A 25,838-nucleotide genomic window follows, 5' to 3' on the forward strand; every position below is an offset into this window, starting at 1 on the left:
GCACGGATATAGAGATAAAATTGAACACGGCTTTTAATATAATCGAACGTTGGATGAATATAAATAAGTTAAAAATGAATGCAAGTAAAACGAAGTATATGATAGTTAGAAGTATTCGAAAAGAATTGAGAGGTAATACTATTTTGAAATGTCTGGACGGAATTGAAATAGAGCGTGTAGAGACTATGAAATATCTAGGTATAATTATCGATGACAGACTTCGATTTCAAGATCACTGTGATTATATGTTAAAGAAAATAGGTAAAAAAACGAGTTTCTTAAATAGAGTAGATAATTACATATCAGTGTATACTAGATGCATTATATATAAGACAATCATAGCTCCTCATTTTGAGTATTGCGCGACGATATTAATAGGCATGGGGGAGACGCAGATAACCCAACTGCAGAAGGTACAAAACAGAGCTATGAGGATAATACTTCAATGTGATAGATACACCAAAGTGGAAGACATGCTAGAGGCGTTGCAATTTATGTCAGTAAGACAAAGATTACAATATAATATATGTATATTTATTTTCAAGATATTGAATAACCTGTTACCAATTCAGTTAAGAGATAAGTTACAAATAGTAGGGAACAAATGCGATAGGGAAACAAGACAAGCGGGTAATATCGAAATTCAATTTCGAAAAACAAGGAGTGCACAGAAAAGTTTGTTTTATGAAGGAAGTATATTGTATAACGTCTTGCCAGTAGAAATTAAAACTTGCGATAGGCTCGAATTATTTAAAAGAAGATTAAAAGCGCATATCTTACATATGTAAATGTTAAAACTGTATAAGAAAATAGCTGAGAAAGCTAAATAAAAGCTCATCAATCAATCTCTTGCTCTCTACCGCTCTCTCGCGTTCTCTCGCTCTCTGCCGCTCTCTCTCGCGTTCTCTCGCTCTCTCCCACTCTCTCTCGCGTTCTCTCGCTCTCTCTCGTCGTCTCTCGCTCTCTCTCGGTTTTTTTCGCTCTTTCTCGCTTTCTCTCGCTGTTTCTCGCCTTCTCTCGTTCTCTCTCGCTCTCTCGCTTTCTTCCGGTCTCTCTCGCTTTCTCCCGCTCTCTCTCGCGCTCTCTCGGCCTCTCTCGCTCTCTCTCGCTCCCTCTCGTCTTCTCTCACTCTCTCTCGGTTTTTTTCGCTTTCTCTCGCTGTTTCTCGCTCTCTCTCGCTTTCTTTCGCTCTCTCTTGCTCTCTCCCGCTTTGTATCGCTCTCTCTCGCTCTCTCTCGCCCTCTCTCGCTGTCTCTCGCTCCCTCTTGCTCTCTGCCGCTCTCTCTCGCGTTCTCTCGCTCTCTCTCGTCTTCTCTCGCTCTCTCTCGGTTTTTTTCGCTCTCTCTCGCTTTCTCACGCTGTTTCTCGCCTTCTCTCGTTCTCTTCCGCTCTCTCTCGCTTTCTTTCGCTCTCTCTCGCTCTCTCCCGCTCTCTCCCGCTCTCTCTCGCTTTCTCTCGGCCTCTCTCGCTCTCTCTCGCTCCCTCTCGTCTTCTCTCACTCTCTCTCGGTTTTTTTCGCTTTCTCTCGCTGTTTCTCGCCTTCTCTTCGTTCTCTTCCGCTCTCTCACGCTTTCTTTCGCTCTCTCTCGCTCTCTCCCGCTTTGTATCGCTCTCTCTCGCTCTCTCTCGCCCTTTCTCGCTGTCTCTCGCTCCCTCTTGTTCTCTGCCGCTCTCTCTCGCGTTCTCTCGCTCTCTCTCGTCTTCTCTCGCTCTCTCTCGCTTTCTCACGCTGTTTCTCGCCTTCTCGTTCTCTCCCGCTCTCTCTCGTTCTCTCTCGCTCTCTCTCGTTTTCTTCCGCACTCTCTCGCTCTCTCCCGCTCTCTATCGCTCTTTCTCGCGCTCTCTCGCCCTCTCTTGCTCTTTCTCGCTCTCTGTTGCTCTCTCCCGCTCTGTCTCGCGTTCTCTCGCTCTTTCTCGGTTTTTTTCGCTCTCTCTCGCTTTCTCTTGCTTTTTCTCGAGAGGACGAAAGAAAACGATAGAGAGTGTAAGAGGACGATGGGAAACGAGAGAAATCGTGAGAGAGCGATAGAAAGCGATAGAGAGCGAGAGAAAGAAAAAGAGTAGGTTTGAAAAGATTTTACATATGTAAACTTCAATTTATATTATATACATATATGTATTATTTATGTATATTCGTGTGTATACACACACATATACGTATGTAATATAGACGCACATACATATTTTCACGGGTACACAATGTATTTCATATACAGTATATATGCTTTGTTGTACTAAACAATCAAAACCATAAAGATTTTTATATGTATAAACGTGTGTATGTACAATGCATTCCATACAAGTTGTACTAAACAGTACAAAAACGTAAAGAGTTTATGTTTGTATATACGCATATACAACGCATTCCATACATGTTATATGTACTAATCAAAATAAAAACATAAAGAATTTAAGAGCAAAAGAAATAGTTTTATCACTTTTACGCAGACCGTGCGATAACAGTGCGACTCATCTCCACAGTTTCTGTGATTGTTAGTGATAGTGAAGTAGTGGAGCTATAAATATTGGTGAAGTGACAATATTTAAAGGTAATTTTTATCTCTGTATTATTTTTTAAATTTCATATATGCATATACGTAAAATATAATATAATAATTTTAAAGATTATTTAATAGGGAGTATAGGAATATATATATATATATATATATATATATATATTTTGACACAAATTTGTATGTATATCGAGACATATTTTATTTAATATATGTTTAGATTTATTCAAAAAACCAATAACTTAAAAGAATATCCGGGAAAAAATATTTCATATATAAGCATATATAAATAAATATATATATGTCAATCGCATACTTTGACGACGATTTTACGCAACACTTGGCTATTTCAACGACTTTTGGCTATTTTGACGACGGTCGTCAAAATTTTACCGATAAATCGTACACTTTGGCGACGTCGTCAAACTAACTCAAAATGGAGAATTGTTTAATTTGACGACATTGTACACTTTGACGACACTATATTTATTTTTTGGCGATTTTGATGACAGTATAAGAATTTATCAAAAAATTGAAAATATAATATTTGACATATAATACAATTACTTCTTTTTCATTACAAATAATTTGAATGACTTAAATGAATAGTAATTAGTTATTTTTGAATAAATTTTGATTGACTATACAGATTGACAAACCCTTTTGCCATATTAAAGTATTAAAATTAATAAATCGCGCTAGCTATATTTCAAGTAATAAAACAATCTGTATTAGTCAATAGATTTTTAATCGAATCTATCTCACTTTTCGGTCGATAAAAACTGACAAAACAGATGCCACTGCTCCGGCATTATTTTAATTATTATAATCATTTAATTATTGCAATTTTTTCTTAAGATGATACATGGAGGGGACAGAATATATGGTTAAGCATAACAGATTTTATATGTAAATCTCATATGTATTTCGTAGTAAATACTGTAAGAACGTAACCGAAATACTTTTAATAAAACTATTATTAAATGTCCAGGATGGAGTATCTATTTGATTATCAAAAGGTAGCCCAGAGGAGGATGCAGCGCTCGAGGATATCACTGAATAACACTTAAGCTGTAAGACAACGTATGTTTATTCCGAAAAGTATACACTCTATACGACTCTCGCAAACTTATCTCGCTCGCTTCTCGAAGGAGAGTGCCGTCCGCTCGCGCTCTCCTCATTCCTTTCTGTCGGAGCACGGGGTGCGCCTGTGCACGCGCATGCGCCACCCGGTATATGGTGGCCGCAGCAACCGGTAGGAATATATTTCTTACAGCTCGGCCTTCCTGACCTTGCCACCGTCTCGGTGGTAAGTTAGGAGTGCTGTTTTACCGGCACCGTATTTTACAATAGTTTACTTCGTTATGCAATATTGCACAAAGTTACGCGCGCTCGATCGCCATTATGGGCTTCCGGGGGCTAGTTGTTTTGGTTTACACATCATTTGGGCGAGGTTGTTGGCTTCTCTTCGTTATTTACAGGGTTTGTATTGTACAGTCAGTATGCTGTCTTTGTCTTACTTTTATAACTTACGTTATAATACGTTCACACTAATTTACAAAATAAGATTCTTAGGGTCTAAGGTCTGACGAAAAGTTTAACAGCATTATTGCTTTTGATTATTTTCAGGCCCCTTTATTCGTATCCACGGCTTGATCTTGTCACTTGAGAGGATGGTGTCCATCGGTCTGGTTGTCAAACTGAAGCCTGGGATGTCACGGATGACATATCGATTATTTCCAAGGCTCTTGGCGACCAGGTAGGGACCTCTGTATTTCGCCTTTAGTTTAGGATTAACCCCAGGTGTGGGACGCGTATCTCTTATTGCTACATAATCGCCCTCACTGTATATTGAGGGTTTCACGCTGTGCTTGTCTCGATACATCTTATTGTAATTACGAATTTCTTCTGTTGCCTGAAGGGCTGCTTCCCTACTAATTTCTCTCTCCTTTTGCAGATCCGAAGTCTACATCTGCTAAGGCTTGCGTGAACCGTGCGAAAGGAAAATCAACGTGGCTACGCTGATCGTAGCCAAGCAAGAGTTTTGAGGGGCTCGTCTTGATGCTTGAATGGTATGTATTATTTATGATATACTGTAGCGACCCTAGATATTGACTCCAATCTGCAGGGAGAGTCGAGTAGTTTAGTGAGAGAACTTGTAATAAATCTATTAACTCTCTCTACTATACCATTGGCCCAGGGTGCCGCTACTGCTATTTTCCGATGCTTTATTTTTTTCTTCTCAGTATACTCTGCAAATTCATGTGATGTGTAGGCCGTGCCTCTGTCTGTCACTAATTCCATCGATTTTCCAAATAAGTTAAGTAATTTTTCTATATGATCTATAGCCTCTTTCGACCCTGTAGACCTTGTCGCAAATAACCACGTGAATCTAGTAAAAGCTTCCACTATAACTAATATGTGTTTGTTATTTGTAGATGTAGCTGGTAGCGGACCGAGATGGTCAGCGTCTTTGGTGGCCTGGCTGAAATATGCTACCGGTGCCCACGACCGATTGGACTGCTTTTGGAGCAAGATCGCGCCGAACCCGGTGTGGCATGCATCGGTGTGCAGTTGCGTTTCTGCGGCTGGGTTATACAGCCGCAATACGGGCGCCGAAGTGAGTTCCGTTTTTATTTTATTAAACGCTTCGACACACTCGTCGTCAAAGCCGAAAACAACGTCCTTCTTTAACAAATTCTGCAATGGTCGTGCCTTTCCCGCAAAATTTTTTATAAACCGCCGGAAATAATTTGCTAGACCCAAAAAGCGTTGTAACTGCAAGCGATCTTTCGGCTGACTATAATTTTTCACCGCCTCCGTGTGTCGTGAGCTTAATGTTATCCCCTCTTGCGAGACGATATATCCGAGGAACTCAACCCTTTTTTTAAGGAATTTACTTTTCGACAAATTTAATTGAAACCCGTATTTCTTGAGAATTAACATTACTTCCTTTAATACCGTTATATTTTCTCCGACCGTCTTGGACGGGATGAGCACGTCGTCCATATACACGACTACCTTATCCTCTCTGATCATTGGATTCAATATTTGAAACAATCTCTTCTGAAATTCGGCCGGGGCTTCGCTATACCCGAACGGTAAAAACTTGTATTCATACTGCCCATCCGGGGTCGCGAACGCGAAGTATTTCGTTGAGTTCTCGTGTACTCGAATCTGATGGAAGCTGTCTTTTAGATCTATTAACGAGAATACTCTCGCCTCCCCGAGTCTTGCGAAACATTCCTCTATTACCGGGAAGGGGAATTTTTGTTTTATAATTCGACTGTTAAGCCGTAGGTCAACGCATAATCTCATGCTACCGTTTTTTTTTCTTACAGGGACGACCCTGGCGCAATAAGACGAGACGCTGGGCTGGATTATACCGCGTCGGAGTAGGTCATCCACGATCCGGCGCATCTCAAGGCGTTCGCTGTGGGCGAATCTCCGCGGGGCATACGCGTAGACGGATTCGTCCCTGAGCCGGACCTGTACTGTGTACCCGTCATCTACCGGTACGACTGGTCTACTCTCTATCTTTGTTATTTCTTTTTTTAATTGTTTTTCCGTTTCCGAATCAAAGTCAGTCGCAAGGTTGTCTATTGTTTGCTCGATGTCGGTATCGTGATCCTCGACGCACAAGGGTAGACGGGCAAACAACTCGACCGTGTTTTTCTGCCCTTGCGCGGTAGGCTCGAATACCAACGTCAGCTTTTCGTTTGTCAAGAAGTCGCGACCTAATATAAAATCCGCTTGGAAGAAATCGCTATTCAGGACAAATAACGTTAAGTCGAACAACATTCCGGGCATTTTTTTCTAGAGATATTTGTACCGAGACTGTTCCGAAAGTTTCCAAGGATTGATCGTTCAAATTCTTTAATACGCGATCCGACGGATTCAATTTAACGCTCTTTGGTTTGATAAATTTACAATAAACGCTATGTTTTACAAACGAGACGGGGCTTCCTGTATCTATTAAGGCTAACCATTTTTTCCTCTCACCCAACAGGCTGTCCACGCAAACGAGAGGATCCTCCACGACGAGCCGGTGATGTCGGTCCCTGACGGCTGCCACTACTTCCGCCTGGAGACCTTCCTCGGAGACCCCGGCTGCCACCGCCGAAGTAGTTGCTAATTTCTGTGTTTTGGCTTCCTTTTTTTTGAGGAGGGGGCAATCGAAGCGACGATGGCCCTTCTCCTTGCAATAAAAACAGTTGACCTCACCTCTGCACTCTTTATGCCCATGACCTCTCTTCCCGCAGTTCCTGCAGGTGGAGTCCTTCGGCTTGGCTGTCGAGCTGCCCGCCGCTTGCTTCTTGTCCGGGTCTCCCATGCCCTGGGTGATCCGGCGCATATGCTCCAGGAAGACGTCCATCGTCTCTGCTGACACCGAGAGCGCAATGCCTCTTAGCGACGGCTGCGTGATGCCGCTTACCAGCAGATGTATCCGGTCCGTCTCTGCTAGGTCTGCCCGATGCATGATTGCCAACTTGTGTATGGCATATTCGTCGAAGGTCTCCCGGCCCGACTGCCACTTCCGGGCTTCGATGCGCTGCATCACCTTGAAGAAGGGGACCTTCTGATCGAACATCTTGACCATTTCATCGCGGAGGCCAATCCACGATTCGACCGCCGCTCCGCTCTGGACGTCGAACCACCGGCGAGCCGATCCGGACAGCTTACTTGATGCTGCCAGCAGCGCGACTCCGTCGCTAGCTCCGTGGACCAGGGTCACCTTCTCGACCCTCCTTATCCACGTACGGACATTGTCCTCCTCCTTACCAGCGAACTCTGGTATTTGGGAGGCCAATGCCTGGATCGCCGAGCCGGACGACCACGAGGATCGTCCCTCTGAAATCGGAGGAGATTCCGCCGGCGAGCGCAATGGTTCACGCTCCGGCGGTCCTCGTATTGGGGCGCTGTTCCTCTCCGGTGCTCCAGAGTTGCTTCGCCCCGAGAATACTTCTAGGAGTTGAGCGAAGCTTCTTTGCTGCTCCTCGAAGAAGCGCTTCTGGTCCTCCCGCTCTTCATCCTGTCGTCTGATTACTCTTTGGAGGGCGGCGACCACCTGTTGAAGGGGGTCCATTCGTTCCGACGGGCCAGCCTCGCTCGCTGGAGCCGGTCCTCCTGCTGGGCCCGCTTCTTGTAACGGAACCACCCTATTCCCGGAGCTTACCTCCATCGCTGCAAGCCCTATTAGGTCTTCCACTGGAGCGTGGCTCTGGAAATGGCCTATCAAAGTTTCGATAAGCTCGAACTTCCTTCCTGTTGTAGGCAGCCTGTACTTTGCCGTCTCCTGCCTCAACTGCTCCCCTGTGAGCTTTTCCAATGCCGCGCGATCCATCGCTGCCTCGAGTGATCCAGATCCCACTTCTGAGATGTAAGAACGTAACCGAAATACTTTCAATAAAACTATTATTAAATGTCCAGGATGGAGTATCTATTTGATTATCAAAAGGTAGCCCAGAGGAGGATGCAGCGCTCGAGGATATCACTGAATAACACTTAAGCTGTAAGACAACGTATGTTTATTCCGAAAAGTATACACTCTATACGACTCTCGCAAACTTATCTCGCTCGCTTCTCGAAGGAGAGTGCCGTCCGCTCGCGCTCTCCTCATTCCTTTCTGTCGGAGCACGGGGTGCGCCTGTGCACGCGCATGCGCCACCCGGTATATGGTGGCCGCAGCAACCGGTAGGAATATATTTCTTACAATACATATGAGATTTACATATAAAATCTGTTATGTTTAACTATATATTGTTGAAAGAAAAATATGTAAATAACAATAATTCAATGTTATATATTTGAATTTATTTAAAATTTATTTTAATAAAAAAAAGTTAATTTTATTTATGTATATAACTCAATATCTTTGGTTGTACAGATTGTATTCATATTGCATTTGATAAAGATATATAGATAAAGAATATGTGAACAAGATTGAGGTATTACAATATAATATTTATTCTACTAATACTAAATATGTATTATACAATAGTACTAAAATTTAAATATGTACACGTTATATATATATATATAGTAAAGTTCTATGATGATACTTATTATGTGCGCAAATCTAATCAAATTACGATTTAAAAGTGTTACAAAAGCTACATATAGTGATAAATGAAGCTACCCAGCAACCATTTTAGCGAAAAATGGTAAGTTAAATAAAACATCAATCTTTGTAATATGTTTCATATCAACATTTTATATTATTATTATTATTGGATGTCATTAACATTTAATACATTACCAATATATATTCGTAGATGTATTTCTACATCTATAATTTCATTATATCGTACACAATCGCATCGTTACTGTTTACTATTTAATCTTGGATTTACGTATATGTATATTGGTAATGTAATATAAATGTTAATTACATACAATAAAAATAATATATTATACATACAATAAATTTAAATATGTATACGTTAGTAAAGTTCTATGATGATATTTATCATGTGTGCACATCTAACCAAATTACGATTAAAAAAAATGTTACAAAAGCTACATATAGTGATAAACGAAGCTACCCAGCAATCATTTTAGTGAAAAATGGTGAGTTAAGAATACATTTCATATCTATATTTTATATTTTTATTATTATTGTATGTAATTAACATTTATATTACATTAACAATATATACATAAATCCAAGATTGAATAGTAAACAGTAATGATGCGATTATTCACGATATAATGAAAATATAGATGTAAAAATACATCTACAAATAAAATAAGTAATTGGGAACACATTTTAATGTATTCTCAATTTCTTATTTTATTAACAAATATTTCTTTAACATTACAGATAATAAATATATATTGCAAGATATTAAAAAAAATATTATAACAAATAAACCACATATATTACGCAAAAGAACTGATTTCCCAAAATTTAGTGGTAAGTATAACTCATATCGATAATACTTGCAATACTTATTCTATCATATGTATGTGATAATCATGTATCTCTTCTCTCACAGATATTAATTCGATAAGTCTAATAGATAAAAACAAAGGCAATGAGTCTGTGATACTAAACAAGGAGTGTATTACCAAAAACATCGATATTTCATTAAATATCGGAGAATCTCACATGATAATGTCTATGGATGAAAACCATAAATATAATGAAGATGTGTCAAACAGAGATTGTAATAAGAAGACTGATGTTACATCAAATACTGGTAAATGTACACATTTCCAATTATTTGGTTTAGCTCATATGTATGATGTTTGTAATACTTATTTTATCGCATGTATGTCACATAATCATGTATTTCTTCTCTCGCAGATATTAATTCGATAAGTCTTATAGATAAAAACAAAGACAATGAGTCTGTGATACTAAACAAGGAGTCTATTACTAAAAATATTGATGTTTCATTAAATATTGGTGCATCTGACATGATAATGTCTATGGATGAAAGGGATAAAAATAATGAATCTGTACCAAATAAAGATTCTAATGAGGAGATGACCGATGCTACATCAAATACTGGTAAATGTGCACGTTCTCAATTATTTGGTTTAGCTCATATGGATGATGTTTGTAATACTTATTTTATCGCATGTATGTCACATAATCATGTATTTCTTTCTCGCAGATATTAATTCAATAAGTCTTATAGATAAAAACAAAGACAATGAGTCTGTGATACTAAACAAGAAGTCTATTACTAAAAATATTGATGTTTCATTAAATATTGGTGCATCTGACATGATAATGTCTATGGATGAAAGGGATAAAAATAATGAATCTGTACCAAATAAAGATTCTAATGAGGAGATGACCGATGCTACATCAAATACTGGTAAATGTGCACGTTCTCAATTATTTGGTTTAGCTCATATGGATGATGTTTGTAATGCTTATTTTATCGCATGTATGTCACATAATCATGTATTTCTTCTCTTGCAGATATTAATTCGATAAGTCTTATAAATAAAAACAAAGGCAATGAGTCTGTGATACTAAACAAAGAGTCTATTACTAAAAATATGATGTTTCATTAAATATTGGTGCATGTGACATGATAATGTCCCAGATAGCACTGGACATTCCAGGGATGTCCATTTTAAGTCCAGTTTAGGTCCATATGTCCATGAACATAAAATGGACATTTAAAGGATATCCATTGTTGGAATTGAAATGGATATTCTGTTAGCAACATCTTTTGGATGTTCAGTTTATGTCCATATTTGGATCTATTTTTTATTTAATATTTGTTATGTATACAGGGTGTTAAAAAAGTGTCAATAATTAATTACGCCAAAACTATTCATCGCATCGAAAAATATAGTATTAGACATTTCTTCTTAGATTTTTATTCTCTATCGAATGGTGCTGAGCAAATGCGACACTTTTTTAACACCCTGTGTATATATATATATTATATATTAGAGTAAAATATTATATATATAAATATTAATATATCTATAATATAGCTTAAAAATTGACTGATTTTTTTTACAATTAATACATAAAAAATAAGGATAAGCAAAACATTAAAAATTATCAGTCAAAACTATCATTCATTTTTATCTTAAAATTAAGATAAACTTTTAATGCGCGCATGTGTGCTGCATTTTGTTTTTGGCGCCCTTATGATACGGAAGTATGACGTGTTTTTTTACTTCCACGATTTTTTGTTTTCTTTTCCTGCCTGGTACAGCATGCAATGTGCGCGCGTACTAGAGTGTCTAGCATATATAAGGGAAATTTTCGAAAAATAATGGTCATTGATTCAACAAGAAAAGGTAAGTGTACTGTTATTAATAATATATATGAAAAATTAATAATAACATTATTCGTTTCGGTGTCCACAATAATTACAGCGATACATTTTGTTTTGAGGTTATGTTGCAAATCTGTCCTCTTCAGAAATCAGCTATCTAATCACAAATATGTACTTTCCAGTAAATACAGATATATTTATTATATTACATAATATATATTATATGTATATATCATTTATATATTAATGATACAACTACAATATAAATATAATATGTGTAATGTATGTCGATTGATACAAATGTTATATATCTATGCGAATGAGAAATTGCAATGAATATGCATTGTAACATACATATTCATTGCATGTTAATATACAATAACAATATTTCACTGGGTTTTTATTGTCAGTTTTATATTGAAGCAAGGGAAAGATTTGTTAAGTGAACATTATTTATAGGTATAAAATGCAATGTTTCAAAGCTGTAGAAAAAATATTATTAACAAGTTTTTAATCAATATATTGATTATTATTACTTAAGAAATTTTATAAATATTTATAATTTAATAATCTTAATTTATATACATAACTCCAAGACAAAATGTCGCATTGGTTTTAAATTTTACACAAGTGTTTATTCATAACAATCATACAAAAGCATGTAATAATTTTATCAAAATTGTTCAATAGCATAGTTCAGTTACTGAATTAAAACATAAAACATAAATTTTTCAACATATTCTTAATTGCTAAAAAAATTGAAATCGAATATTTAATTCTTAAAGAATACACATATAATTAAAATAATGTTTTCTAATTATTTTTCAGTAATTTTCACTGACACTTTGACAGAGTGGAAAATATTTGGCGCTAAATAGGACTTCTGAAAGATATCAACAGGGACTATATAACAGGGATTATATAAACAATCGACAGCAGAGATTAATAATTACGGATTTGCGCGCGACTTAAATGGTAAAAAATAGATAATTGTATTAACAAAATGAACAATTTTTATAAAATGCGTTAAGATATAAACTAGCTATATGTATATGACTTCGATTATTATTACATAGATGAAATAAGTTATTGATATTGAAGAAAAGTTATTTAATTATTAATATATATATAATATTATAAGTATTAAAAACTTAATAGTATTTTATTAAACGGCTGTTCTTCCTATACCAAAGTTTATCGTATAAAAGTAATATAAAAATTATATATTGTTTTGTGTTAAATATTTTTTAACACATGATTGTATTATTCATAAAATAAAAATAAAAACTAAACAAAATTTATTTAATTGTAGTTTTTAATTAATATTTACAATTAAAAGAATAAATCCTAAATCAGTCCATAATAGATCCAAAATCAATCCATAATTGATCCAAAGTTGGCTATATTTCGGACATTCTGTGGACGTACCAAGTTGTGCATAATGTACATCTAATGGACGTTCATCGAATGTCCGACGGACCTTATTTGGATTTTTAAAGGATGTCCCAATGTCCAAGAATGGATATTCACTGGACATACATTAGACATCCTTGTGCTATCTGGGGTCTATGGATGAAAGGGATAAAAATATTGAATCTGTGTCAAACAAAGATTGTAATGAGAAGATAATCAATGTTACATCAAATGCTGGTAAATGTGCATATTTGCAATTATTTAGAAACTGACAAATATCTTTATCTTTAATTATTTGTATACTTAATATCTTTTAATATAATAATAAAATACATATAAATAATAATACATTCTTTTATTTAATTTTGTTTTTTTTTAAATTGTCAAATACACATTGGGTTCTTTCCAGCAATGACACAATGCAGCATATATGGTATTCTATGTGTTAGATTATAATACTTTTTCATTATTTTAGAATGTCACCATAAACCGACGCTTTTAAATGCGAAGAATAAAGGATATGACATAAAAAAAGAAATTCCCGTAATTATTGACAACTGTGATTATCAAGAGATTACAGATCTCCCAGTAAATTTTGGTTAGTTTAGATAATGTTATCAGTTATATTTCTAAGCACTATTTTATTATCTGTATGAAATATTTTTTCTTATATATATTGTTTCAGATATTGGCACAATAATCTTTACAGATGAAAATGAGAGCATTGAAACTGTCATGCCAAGTAACTTTTTCATGAATGATAATATTGAAGCAGCAGAGGCAAATATTTCTTTATCTGGTATGCAATACTGTTAGAATTAAATTTCAAATATTAAGTTTCATATTTTATACTATAAATAATATGCAATTTTTTATTGCACTGTTGAATGAACGTATTTGTCCCTGTTTATCTAATCTCATGTTTTGTTTGCAGATTCATTTAATGGATCTATTAGAATCAATGAGTGTGTTAGGAGATTAAGTTTCAATATGACTGGTATGTAAAAATTGAATTATTTTTATATAAATGAGTATAAACTCATAAACAAAATATAAATATACACAAATTATAAAAAATAAGAAATAAATGCAATAAAATTTATATATATATATATATATATATATAAGCATATCATGAAAGTAATAGACAACCACTTAAATTAAAATATAAACATTAATGTTTATATAATAATATTATAAATATATCAGCTGCAGGAGCCTAATACGATATCTTTTGCGTCGGTTATTGCGAAAATTAATTGTTCTGCTAATTGGGAATAGTATCTTTGATTTAGATCTCTAATTCTCATGTTTTCCATTAACCCCTCTGTAAAGCTGTAGACGAGAAAAATATCGGTCTGAAAGTTGGTTGAATTGGGAATCGAACCCGAGTCTTTCGCTTTCCAAGCGACTGCTCTTATAACCAAGCTATTCAGATCTTCCGAAACAATACTTCACTTTGTTGCCTTTTAACTAAATAACGCCGTTTTTTTGCCCAGACATAAACAAACAATATTATAACTATTAATATTATTAAACAATATTAATATTATTATTAATATTAATATTAATAATGTTTGTGTATATTTATATTTGTTTAGAGATAAAAGATTGTATCTATACTTATATAAATTTAAAAAAAAAACAGGTTTTATAGTTTCAAATATACATAAGAAATGATAAAATTTTAGACATAAAACAAAAATAAATATAACACAGTAATACAATTTGATAAAGTTTTATGAAGTATTTATAAACTGACATTTTAAGATTTGTTTAAAGTATAATCTTGTAAACATGGATTATTTTATGTTATTTACACTTATCTCTTTTCATATCTTCAATAAATCATACAGAAACTGATGCAAGACGTGTAAGCATGTTATCTCCTTGCCGAGATGATGTGCCAGATCCAGAAATTGTTGCTGCGCCAGTGTCTTATAGTATGTAGTTGTTTTCTTTTTCTTTATAAATAATTTTTGACGTACATTTTTAATTAACAAATTTCACAATATTATGTATATAATTGATATATACGTACATATATAATATTATATATATTAATGGATATAATTCTTATAACATTGAGTTGCTACTGTTTTACATCAAGTTCGTTATTATTTTCATATAATGTACAAGCTGCGATTGCAACTTCATGCAAAAAGCGGCAATAATTTTGTTTCATTAATTTTATATAAACTTTTAGAGATTCTAATTATAATGACTAATTATAAATATATACTTTTGCAAGACTAATTATAAATTTAAGTAATGTAATTCGTGCAATATTGTGCTCTATATTTGAACAAACTACCTTTTGTATTGAGAAAGACCTAGTAAAATCGAAACGTACAGGGTTTGTCCGGAAAGTAATGCGTCGCATTTTTTTAAAAAAGAATTTATTGATCGCATAGGTAAAACAACTTAAAATTGTTCGAAGTATGACCCTTCTGCGTCAATACATTTTTGCCAACGCGATTTCCATGCGTCATAAGATTTCTGGAACTCCTTGACTGGGATGCTGTTCAGGGAGGCCGTCGAAGTAGCTTGTACGTCGTGTGCCATGGGTCTTTCAGTACGATCCGGAGTCAAAGAGGCCGCACTCTGCCTCTTTGACTCCGGATCGTACTGAAAGACCCATGACTCATCCCCAGTGATAACGTTGTTCAGGAAATTGGGATTATCTGCACAGAGTTGCTTGAGTTCTTCACAAACTTCCACTCGGTGTTGCTTTTGCGCATCGGTCAACACTCTGGGCACAAGTTTTGCGCAAATCTTCCGCATGGCCAAGTCTTCCGTTACAATCTCGTGAACAATCGTTTTCGGCAAGTACAATAATTCCGACATTAAGCGAACATTCATTCGACGGTCTGAATTCAATAATTGGCGCACACGAGTCACATTGTCGTCCGTTCGCGATGTTGACGGGCGTCCTGCGCGGGCCTCGTCGGCGACCTCCTTCCGACCTTCTCTAAACATCTTGTGCCATCTGTTTGACTGCGATTTGGAAAGGCAATCGTCCCCGAAAACTTTCTTGAGCATTTCAAAAGTTTCCAGCGGCGTCTTGTCCAGCTTCACGCAAAACTTTATCGCATAGCGTTGCTCTATCGTTCTCTCCATCACAAGTTCGACGCGACCACTAAGCAGAGGTTCACAGAATAAGCCGTCCTAACCCTCCAAGCGCATGGAAACAATTGAGCGACCTACCGTTGGAAAGCTAAGGGTACCCCCCTTCCTCCCCAACCGGTCCCATCGCTCTGCGATGTATAGTCGCGTCACAAAAAAATGCGACGCATTACTTTCCGGACAAACCCTGTATACTTTTTATTATAAATAAATTATGTTTAATTTTTTTTACATCTAAATTACTTTGGCTCGTAGTTTTGGCCTACTTTTCTTGATTTATTAATTCTATATTTGAGATAAAATTAAAATAAATAAATTTTATTATCTCTATTACCTACTTCAAACATTATTTTTTGTCTTTTGGTAATATATACATTGACATGCAAATATTGTGTGCTTTAGTTTTTCAATGATATGTGAGTTATGTCCTTCGTTCATAGTTATATAATTTCTTTGTTTTTTTTATACTAGATAATGATAAGAATGAAAGTGATGATGAAGATTCAGAATATATACCTTCAGAACATAGTTCTTTAAATAACGAATCTCCTCAAAAGCAAGTGTCAATTGTTAACAGAACTATTTCATCCACTTCCAGTTTTGATACATCAAATACAAATGTTGTTGGTACATCAGCATGTAACGATGAAGTTATGTATGTTCAAAAGTCTAATATAAAATCGAAACAAAATTATTGCGCTTTTTGTATGAAGTTGCAATCACAGCTTGCACGACATTTGGAAACAGTACATGCTAATGAGCCTAATGTAAAAAAATTTGCCATTCTGCCTAAAAGAAACCCAGAAAGGAAAAAAATAATAGATACTATTCGAAAAATGGGTAATTTTAAATTTAACACCAACCCAAAATTTAATACTGGTCAATTAATTGTATGCAGACGTCCAAATGAGAAAACTAATAAGACTGCTAAAGATTTTGTTACCTGTGTAAAATGTAAAGGATTTTTCGCAAAAAACACAATACGTCATCATGCTCGAGTTTGTCTTAAAAAAGATTTTCGAAAAAATAAAAATATTATGATTATGGGAAGAAAAATCACTGGTAGAATACATTCAATAGCAAGTGAGTGTTTAAGAAAAACAGTGTTTCCTGTTATGCGAGATGATGAAGTAACACGTATTGTGAGATATGACAAATTATTGATCATATATGCAAATAAGTTGTGTGTTAAATACAAATCCCAACATCAGCATGATATGATTCGTGCACGATTACGTCTACTAGGTCGTTTTCTTATAGCATTAAAAGATATAAATACGAATGTAAAAGATTTTCAGTCGCTGTATCATCCACAAATATATGACGATTGTATTTCAGCAATTAATGTAGTTGCAGGATATGACAATGAAGAACAACTTTATAAAACTCCTGCAGTAGCGGCTAACTTGTCAACACTTATTAAGCATATAGGAAATCTTTTCATTATGGAATGCATCAAGACTCAAGATGAAGAGAAGAAAAAATTAGTTAAAGACTTTTTAAAACTGTTAGTTGTGGATATAGGTACGAGTGTCAACAAAACAGTTCTCGAAACGCAGTCTGCACATAAAAGGCACAAGAAAATAAATCTCCCGTCATTGGAAGATATTAAAAAATTACACACACATTTGGCGAAAATAAGAACTGAAGCATATACAGCATTAAATGAGTCCTTTTCATATGAGAAGTGGATTTCTTTAGCAGAAGTAACATTAACTTCAACACATGTCTTTAATAGACGACGAGCAGGAGAAATTGAGCGAGCATTAATAGAAGATTTTGAAAATTATGAAAAAGTAAATAAAAATATGTACAGTGATATTTATAAATCATTGTCAATGGAAGATAGAAAAATTGCAGAGAAATATGTCCGATTTTGCATCAGAGGAAAACTAGGACGCACAGTGCCTGTTTTATTACCGAATGAGCTCTTTGATTGTATCACTTTAATCTTAAAATATCGTGAAGAGGCTAATGTATTAAAGAAAAACCCTTATATTTTTGGACTACCTGCTGTCGACAAAAATAGACACCGATACCTGAGGGCCTGTGTTTTAATGCGTAAATTTGCCCAACAATGTAACGCAAGTCAATCAACTACTTTGCGCGGTACAACATTAAGAAAACATATAGCAACACACTGCATTCAATTTAATCTGGATGTTACTGATGTTTCGTATATTGAAATATTTATGAGCTATGCTGATAAAATACATGGAGATGATTAGAAGCAACCATAGCAAGCAGAGATATACTGAAAATCTCCCGCTATTTAGAAGCAGTATCGGAAGGAAATGCACAAAATACGAATAATGAATCGATATCGGACAGTGATTCTGAAATAGAAGATAACATAATTGACGTTAACAACAATAATACTGGCGAAATAAGTAATGTTATTTGCTTAAATTATGTAAGACGTAGAATTTATAACATTAATATCTACATTGTTTATATTATTAAGATTTACATTATTTACATTATATTTACATTATTGTTTTCATTATTAATTATTTCACTGTTTATTTATTATTATTAATTGGTTTTGTTTTTTTGGTGCTTATTTATTTTATACTAAGTATTCCTTTTGTATATTATTTTAATATTGTAATGATATAATAACAAAATAAGAGCATTACGATATTATGATATTGTAATTTTGTAAATGTTTTAATAACTACTGTTTATTGTAGATATTTCATTATGTGAGACATCAAATCATTCCAGAAATTCTGACAAGCAAACGGATGAACAAGGTGGAAAACGGAAACGTAGTAGTAAGTAATTTTTCATATCTACTTTCAATCCATAACTGTACGAATTACAATACTATTCAGTTTCCTTTATTATTATGTTAATTCGTTCTTAAAATGATACTTATTTATATATTTCTAATATAACATTACATATTTGATTAGTGCCTGCAAATAATTATCTTTTGTCGCTCCTTTTTTATTATACCGAAATACATAACTTAGTTTTGTTTCCATGACCGATAACATTTTCCAATATTTATACTAAAACTATTTATAATTACTATTCAAAATTAAAAGTAAATAAGTAAAATAAAATAGTATTAACATTTAAATAATTTATTATCGTTGAAGATGGAATATAATAAGAATGTATAATTATAGCACTCAACATATTATTCTTATGTCAAAGTCAATAACAAATAGTATACTTATTTTGTTTTGTTAAATTATTTCAACAATATTCCCTATACTCCTCTAGCATCTCCTTATGGAAAAACAAAAAGAGTACCATGGACAGAAAATGAGAAAGAAGCAGTGCTTTCTGCGTTTGCACAACATATGGAAAATCATACATTGCCGTCTCTAAAAGAGATTCAAGAAGTAAAAAAAAAATATATTTCTCTGGCTCGGCGTACATCGCCGCAAATCAAAACGTGGCTGCATAATAAACAAAAAACCTTGCAACAACAATAGTGTAAGAGTTTGCAATTTCGTACAAAACATTTTATGAATACTTGTAAAAAAATCAGAATTTTTTTAAAAACAATATAAAATGTTTTCATATTACTTAAATCTTAAATTTTTAAATTAAAATTCATATAATTTAATACTTTATATTTTTGTATAATATATAACTTTTTAATTTAATATGTACTATACAACTCTGATTCAATATCTTTTTCTTTTTGTTTTTGTACATCTGTAGTAATCTGTATATTAGATAAGCTAATATATAGATGTGTGCGTTAGTTCGTCAACATTATAGATGTTCAAAGTAAATCTTATTCTATCTTTTAGTTTCAGTTTCACTGCCTCATTTTAGGAGAACTTTGTAAAGGCGTTCAACTCAAGATTAACGTTGAATACACCTAGATTATCGGATATATTGAATATATTCAATAGAATCAGAGAACCTGAATATTGCTATACCCAGCGATGAGAAGTGGATAGAATGCTTAACGGAACAGATTCAATACAAGATGGAATTTATAAAGTGATATGTTCCAGAAGATGTTCAGCTGTATCTTATTTAACATTCCATAGCTGCTTGAATAGTACTCAACTTGTTAAAAAATCATGAGATTGATAAAAGAATAATAGATTACTTCTGTTCCTTTTTACAACAAAGCACAAGGCAGAAACAGTAAAGCAACCTTCACAGTGATGTTTCTATCATCTCTGCAAACATTATTAATATAAGTCTTTGATATATTTTGATGTTTTCAAGTAAATTTGTCAAGCCAGTGTATGAAATGCAGTGACAAAAGTCATAAACTTAAAAACTTTATGCAATTAAATCAATTTTGATATAGAAAAAATGTATGAAAAGGTTGCAAATTGAGAGCAATTAAAGCTGACAAACTTTTATTTTATTATAATGTTAACAGTAGCGAAATTCCAAGACAAATGTATATTAGACACTTCAATCTAAATGTTCAATGATACTAATGCGATTTTTACTTGCTTTTGTGCTAAAAAAATGATATGTGATACTCGTCGGCGATTTTATTAACTAAATTTTAAAATATTAATTTTGCATTTAATTTATTAATGGTGCAGTTCTTTGTTACATATTAAAGTAGCATTTTTTATAGTAAATAAATAGGACACATTTTCATTTTACTGATTAGAACAAGGTTTTGTTATTGCTGTGTGTCTTGATGAATCGAATACAAAACTGATAATTTTCGATATCCTTACAAAAGATTATAAAAATAATTACAATAAACGGATTAGCCAACAAACAACTAATTATAGTGATATCTTGAATTAATTACAATTTGATTATTATAGATTAGTTAGTATGGTATAATATCTCTTATGTTATGTTAATTAATTAATTACATATTATTTATCATTTGTATTATCGCTAAACGTTTAAGGATTTAAATTTAATTTTAAGGATGTTGCTTTATATAGTCAAAGTAAACATGAGTGATGGTATCAAGGTTCTATTATTTTTGCTGAAGTCGAGAGTATTAAGTTTCCTTATTTATAACTAGAGAGAGAGAGAAAGAAAAAGATATCAAATTTTGTATTGTCATAAAAATGAATAAGTAATTACTTAAAATAAGTTCTACATACATTGTAAGCAATGATTTTAGTTACCATTCTGTTGTACAATTATCATTTTCTCTCGTCTTACTATATATATTTATCACATTTTTCTTTGTATGATTAGTGGTATTATAAACACATATTAATGTTTTCAGATTATTAAAATCGAACACAAAATTTTATATTACACTATATTAATACGTTATAATTAAGATTTTTATGTATTTCTTTGAACCACCGCACAAGCTTTTCTGTAACGCGTTACGTTACGTTAAGTACTAACCTTTTATTCATTAGACTTTACTCATTGTCAGTACATAATCTCAAACTTTAGTCAAAGCACAAAAAATCGTTATGTTAAATTACGTTAAGTTCTGATCTTATCATTACGATTTTTGTGTGCGTTGATTAAAGTTTAAGATTATGTACAAGTTAAGTCTAAAGTAAATACTTAATGTAACGTAACACTTTACGAAAAGATTATAGGCGATAACCCTTTCTCTTCAACATATTAACTTTGTCATTTTAATGTATACAATATATACGTTTCTTTTTTTAAAACTAATTGAAATTGTGAATATTTCAACCTTGTTCACATATTCTTTATCTATGTAGAATTATTATGAAAAACATTCAGAAAAACAAAAAAATGTTCAAATATTATTACCATATGTCACATATCATTATCAAATGCTATATGAATAAACCTGTACAACCAAAGATACAGTTATATACATAACATTTAGTTTCATTACTGTTATTTACATATTTTTACTTCATATATTCTCTACGAAATACATGAGATTTTCATATAAAATCGATTTTATTTAACCACATATTGTTCTGTCTTCTCCCTGCACCATCTTAAGAAAAAATTACAATAATTAAATGTCTATAATAATTAATACAGACTATGTATATATATCAAAGAAAAATGTAGACACATAGAAATCTATTTAACAACTTCGAATTACAGACGTCAATTTCAACATTACAGCAGTACATCACTAATCTAGCTTTTCTTGTGCGTTAATGTATTTATGTATATACAAAAAACAAAAATAAATATTTTATACATCTAACACTTATTGTCACCTATTAACTCCAACTAAAAAAACATTAATAATTTGATATTTCTATAAACTTTTTATAGCACTCAAAAACAAGATTTATAAAGAAGACGCTCGGTATTGCATCCGTTCTTGTTAACGCATGATGACGAAATATCTAACTTGAAAATAACTACGAAAAGACTAAAAAATCGTCCTATCGTTTCAACTGATTTCACTTCCTTGCACCAGGATATCGATTCTGTAACTTTTTTTAAAGTGAAAATGTGAAAAGTGAAAAATTCTCGCCAATCACGCATTGATTTTAAAATGAAATCGATGTACGATTGGCGGAAATATTTTACTTTTCACGTTTTCACTTTAGAAAAAGTTACAGAATCGATATCCAGCTGATTTTGCGTATTACAAGTAAAACACAACTTAAATTTACTTAAAAACAAATTATAAATATTAATAAATCAAAGCAAAATAATACTCGAATAAATTATAACAAAATACATAATGTCAATCGAATAATTAACTTCTTGCTTAAAAAATTTGTTCTAACAATAAGGGTTTCATATATTGTGAAATCCTATAAATTTCTTTAAACGAAAAGTCAATTTCAATTAGACGGTTGAATTTTGAGCCAATATTACTATTACATCACATCTATAGCCTCGAGAATCCAATGAAAGCTCCAAAAATCGTTTATCGCTTTTCCGATAGTAATAATTAATTTTAAATTATATGACATTCTTTAGTATATACGAAAATATGATTAAAAAGTTGAAAAAATTTGATAAATGATTGCTATTCAAAAAGATTTTTCAACTTATTTTTGGAGTGTCGTTAAAACAACCGTTTTATAGAAATTAGTGGTGTCGTTATAATATGTTGGAATAATAGATTAAATCTATTCTGTCACCTTCCGCGTTGTTATATTGTAACGCCATCTCGTGATTATCGAGATAGGCAAGGAGCGATATTTCCTCAGCTTATGTTCTCTCTCTACTGTTCTTCTTCTTTTTTCATGTGCCGCGCACGTATCTTTTTCTGCTGAGTCACATGTATATTTTCTTGTATTGCTAAGGTTCCAATTAAAGGATATACTTGCTAATTTTGCACATATATCTCTCGCGACTATTCCTTATATCCTACCACTCGCAACGTGAGATTCACACTAGTTCTACATAATAGTCAAATAGTACAATGTGTTGTACATAATTTTGTACTGTCGCTGTACTAATGGTTTTATACTTAATTGCTTATACATATGTACCAGTTCATTTTATTACAAAATTATAACTAATGTATACGTCAGGGAGTCGATGTACTCTTATGTATACAATAAAATGTTCGATTTTTTGATGTCGTCAAAATAGCCAATTGACATATATATATATATATATATATATATATATATATATATATTATTTTTATTATTTAGGAAAAGGCGACACTTTTTGAATACTACCTTTAGAATCCATCGTATCTGAGAATAATTCCACCGATTTTTGAAAATCGATGGATTTATTGCTAGTATTCTTATATGTGCTATTCCTAGAGCCATTTTCCTCTTGGCCTTAGATTTTAGTTTTTATGAGTTTTCAATCTTTAAATTGGCACTCTATTTCTTGCATATGATTATTGAATGATCTCTGAAGTTTATTCCACATATGAGAAGAGTCGACAATGCGACGCCCTTGCGCGCATGCTTTCCTGGATACGATTTATATCCAGAGGGCTATTCTTCAGATAACAAAATGATTGTTATCTTCACAAAGTTCGACATTTTTACTACACGTACCTGTATTTGAATTTGACTCCAGGCATTGCATCGTAGGTACTAACGATTGGATACTAACTTTAATAATCAGAACGCACATGCAAATCGTTCTGGGAGAAGATATTTTAGAAATAATTAGCAGGCAAATATATCGTCTCTGGTATAAAATATCTTTTTTTAATAACCAGAACGCACATGCAAATCGTTCTGGGAGAAGATATAATATTTTAGAAACAATTAGCAGGCAAATATATCGTCTCTGATATAAAATATCTTTTTTTAATAACCAGAACGCACATGCAAATCGTTCTGGGAGAAGATATTTTAGAAACAATTAGCAGGCAAATATATCGTCTCTGATATAAAATATCTTTTTATAGTTTCTTCACTGCTTTTGTAACATTAATATTATGCGGTGGCCATAAACATATTTGATTATCAGTGTTAATCCATGACTGTGGAACTACTTGGCACCAATCTGTACCAACGGCAACATTAAACATCTGAAAAATTGCAACAAAATTTATAAAATTAAAATACATGTTAACACAAGAAATTATAACAAGCAATTTGCTATTATGTAATGTATATACCTTGTAATCCCAGCAAACACCGATATATAATTGGTACATTGCTATAATAAAACGGAATATAACAGGTAATATAACGTGTGCGTTACATGTAACATCCATGTTAGTTGTAATTTCCCACTCATAGATGTAACATTTTAATATAACATATATTACATTGTAGTTATATTGTAATTATATACCAAATAGCACATTGATGTATTGATAAGTCAGTGCTATCTTGGGATATAATGACAATATAACTACAATGTAATATATGTAATATTAAAAATGTTACATCTATGAGTGGGAAATTACAATTAACATATACGTTACATGTAACATGCTTAAGTATATAACATTTATATACTGTGTTTGCTGGGATATATCTAAATGTAGAAGTAGAAAAACACAAAATTTTGCCCCTTTCCATGGCAGTAGTACAGCTTTTCTTATACAATAATTTCATTAACGGAAAAATATTTCAATTCAGTTAAATTATTGTCACTGACCACAAAAACATTCATATGTTGCGAATTACAAGGATATAAGTCATAACTAGAATAATTTATATATTCTTGACCAAGTAAAACAGGGTTTCCATTTTTCAATCCTATGTGATGTGTCATCACAATTTTATTATTTTTTAAAAAACAAAATCGATCAGCTTGCGTACAAGATAATTTAAAATCACTGAACTTTAATATATCGTAAGATTCAAAACATTCAAAAGGGAGTTTTTCCTTATTTTGTGAAATCAATATTGAATTATTCAAAGCATCATTTATACTTGTTTTCAATTTATTTGCTGTGTTTTTTTCGATTATTCTTCAATGTATTTGCTGTAATGGTTTTTCATATTTTCTTAATACATTTTTTAAAATGTGCAAATGATTTTGGAACGGAAAAGCACTAAAAGTATCTAAAGGTCCAAATAATTTTACATCATCACTCAAATGTATCAAATTGTGTACCGTATAAATCATATTTTCTTTACCATATAGAATTTCATAATAATGAACAAAATAAGATAAGAGTTCCTTTGAATATTGAAGATTATTTAGATAATCCGATGGGTGACATAATATTCTGATCGCACAATGAAATACTATAAAGTGCTTCATATAATTAAATGGAAGATATTTATGTAATAAAACAGGCCCAAGATATAATAGAAATACTCTAAATTCGGTAGCTTTCTATCTATCAATTTCTTCAAAATTAGTGGGTACTCTAACAAATTCAGAGCAGACATATTTTTTTAAAGAAATCATATCTCAAGTTAGATTTTTTATTTGTTCACCAGATAATTTAGCTTCAATGTGAGTGGGACCTCTCAACCATAAAATTAGTAATTTTTTCATTTGTCCAAGACAAACCAAATGCATATAGTCTAGTGGAAAACTAGTGACCATTGGTAACGACATTTGTTCAAATAAAGATGTACCAGTATGATGTTCTGGATTTTGTCTGTTTTTGAATGTTTCGTCTGTTTGCAAAGGACAATTATGATGAAGAAAGAGCATTCGGTGGTGTTCATAATTTCCTTCTATGTTACATTTACTACAACCAAAGTAGCCATTGTGACCTTTC

The 25,838-nt window shown here is 33.0% G+C and overlaps 3 protein-coding genes across 6 annotated transcripts; all 3 read left to right on the plus strand.

Annotated features, from left to right (window-relative positions):
- The first annotated feature begins 4,484 nt into the window (after positions 1-4,484).
- LOC146720941 (uncharacterized) lies at positions 4,485-9,400 on the plus strand. 4 transcript variants are annotated; one of them, XR_014925835.1, is made up of 7 exons: positions 4,485-4,585; positions 4,760-4,832; positions 4,952-5,133; positions 5,855-6,028; positions 6,523-6,637; positions 6,776-8,677; positions 9,337-9,400. XR_014925835.1 is itself a non-coding variant. In XM_085487584.1 (5 exons), exons 1-4 carry the CDS (start codon positions 4,583-4,585, stop codon positions 5,993-5,995), a joined length of 399 nt encoding a protein of 132 aa, XP_085343710.1. In that variant the 5' UTR covers positions 4,485-4,582; the 3' UTR covers positions 5,996-6,028; positions 6,523-6,736. The 4 variants fall into 4 exon arrangements, 1 of the variants encoding a protein (XP_085343710.1); XR_014925836.1 differs by lacking the exon at positions 9,337-9,400 and adding an exon at positions 9,033-9,083; XR_014925834.1 differs by lacking the exon at positions 9,337-9,400 and adding an exon at positions 8,961-9,021.
- Positions 9,401-10,546: 1,146 nt separating this feature from the next.
- On the plus strand, positions 10,547-21,920 carry LOC114927876 (uncharacterized). Its single transcript, XM_085487583.1, has 9 exons — positions 10,547-11,288; positions 12,095-12,916; positions 13,155-13,277; positions 13,365-13,478; positions 13,614-13,676; positions 14,536-14,622; positions 18,499-18,582; positions 19,040-19,255; positions 19,579-21,920. The coding sequence occupies exons 2-8, from the start codon at positions 12,835-12,837 to the stop codon at positions 19,252-19,254; spliced, it is 768 nt and encodes a 255-aa protein (XP_085343709.1). The 5' UTR covers positions 10,547-11,288; positions 12,095-12,834; the 3' UTR covers position 19,255; positions 19,579-21,920.
- On the plus strand, positions 15,243-17,957 carry LOC146720942 (uncharacterized). The gene is given in 3 exon segments (XM_085487615.1): positions 15,243-15,254; positions 16,246-17,646; positions 17,648-17,957. Coding segments are annotated over 3 exon segments (1,467 nt in total). The 3' UTR covers positions 17,702-17,957.
- Positions 21,921-25,838: the final 3,918 nt, after the last annotated feature.

Source organism: Nylanderia fulva, unplaced genomic scaffold, assembly GCF_048542155.1.
Source record: "Nylanderia fulva isolate GAGA-0341 unplaced genomic scaffold, ASM4854215v1 Scaffold58, whole genome shotgun sequence".
Lineage (NCBI taxonomy): Eukaryota > Metazoa > Arthropoda > Insecta > Hymenoptera > Formicidae > Nylanderia > Nylanderia fulva.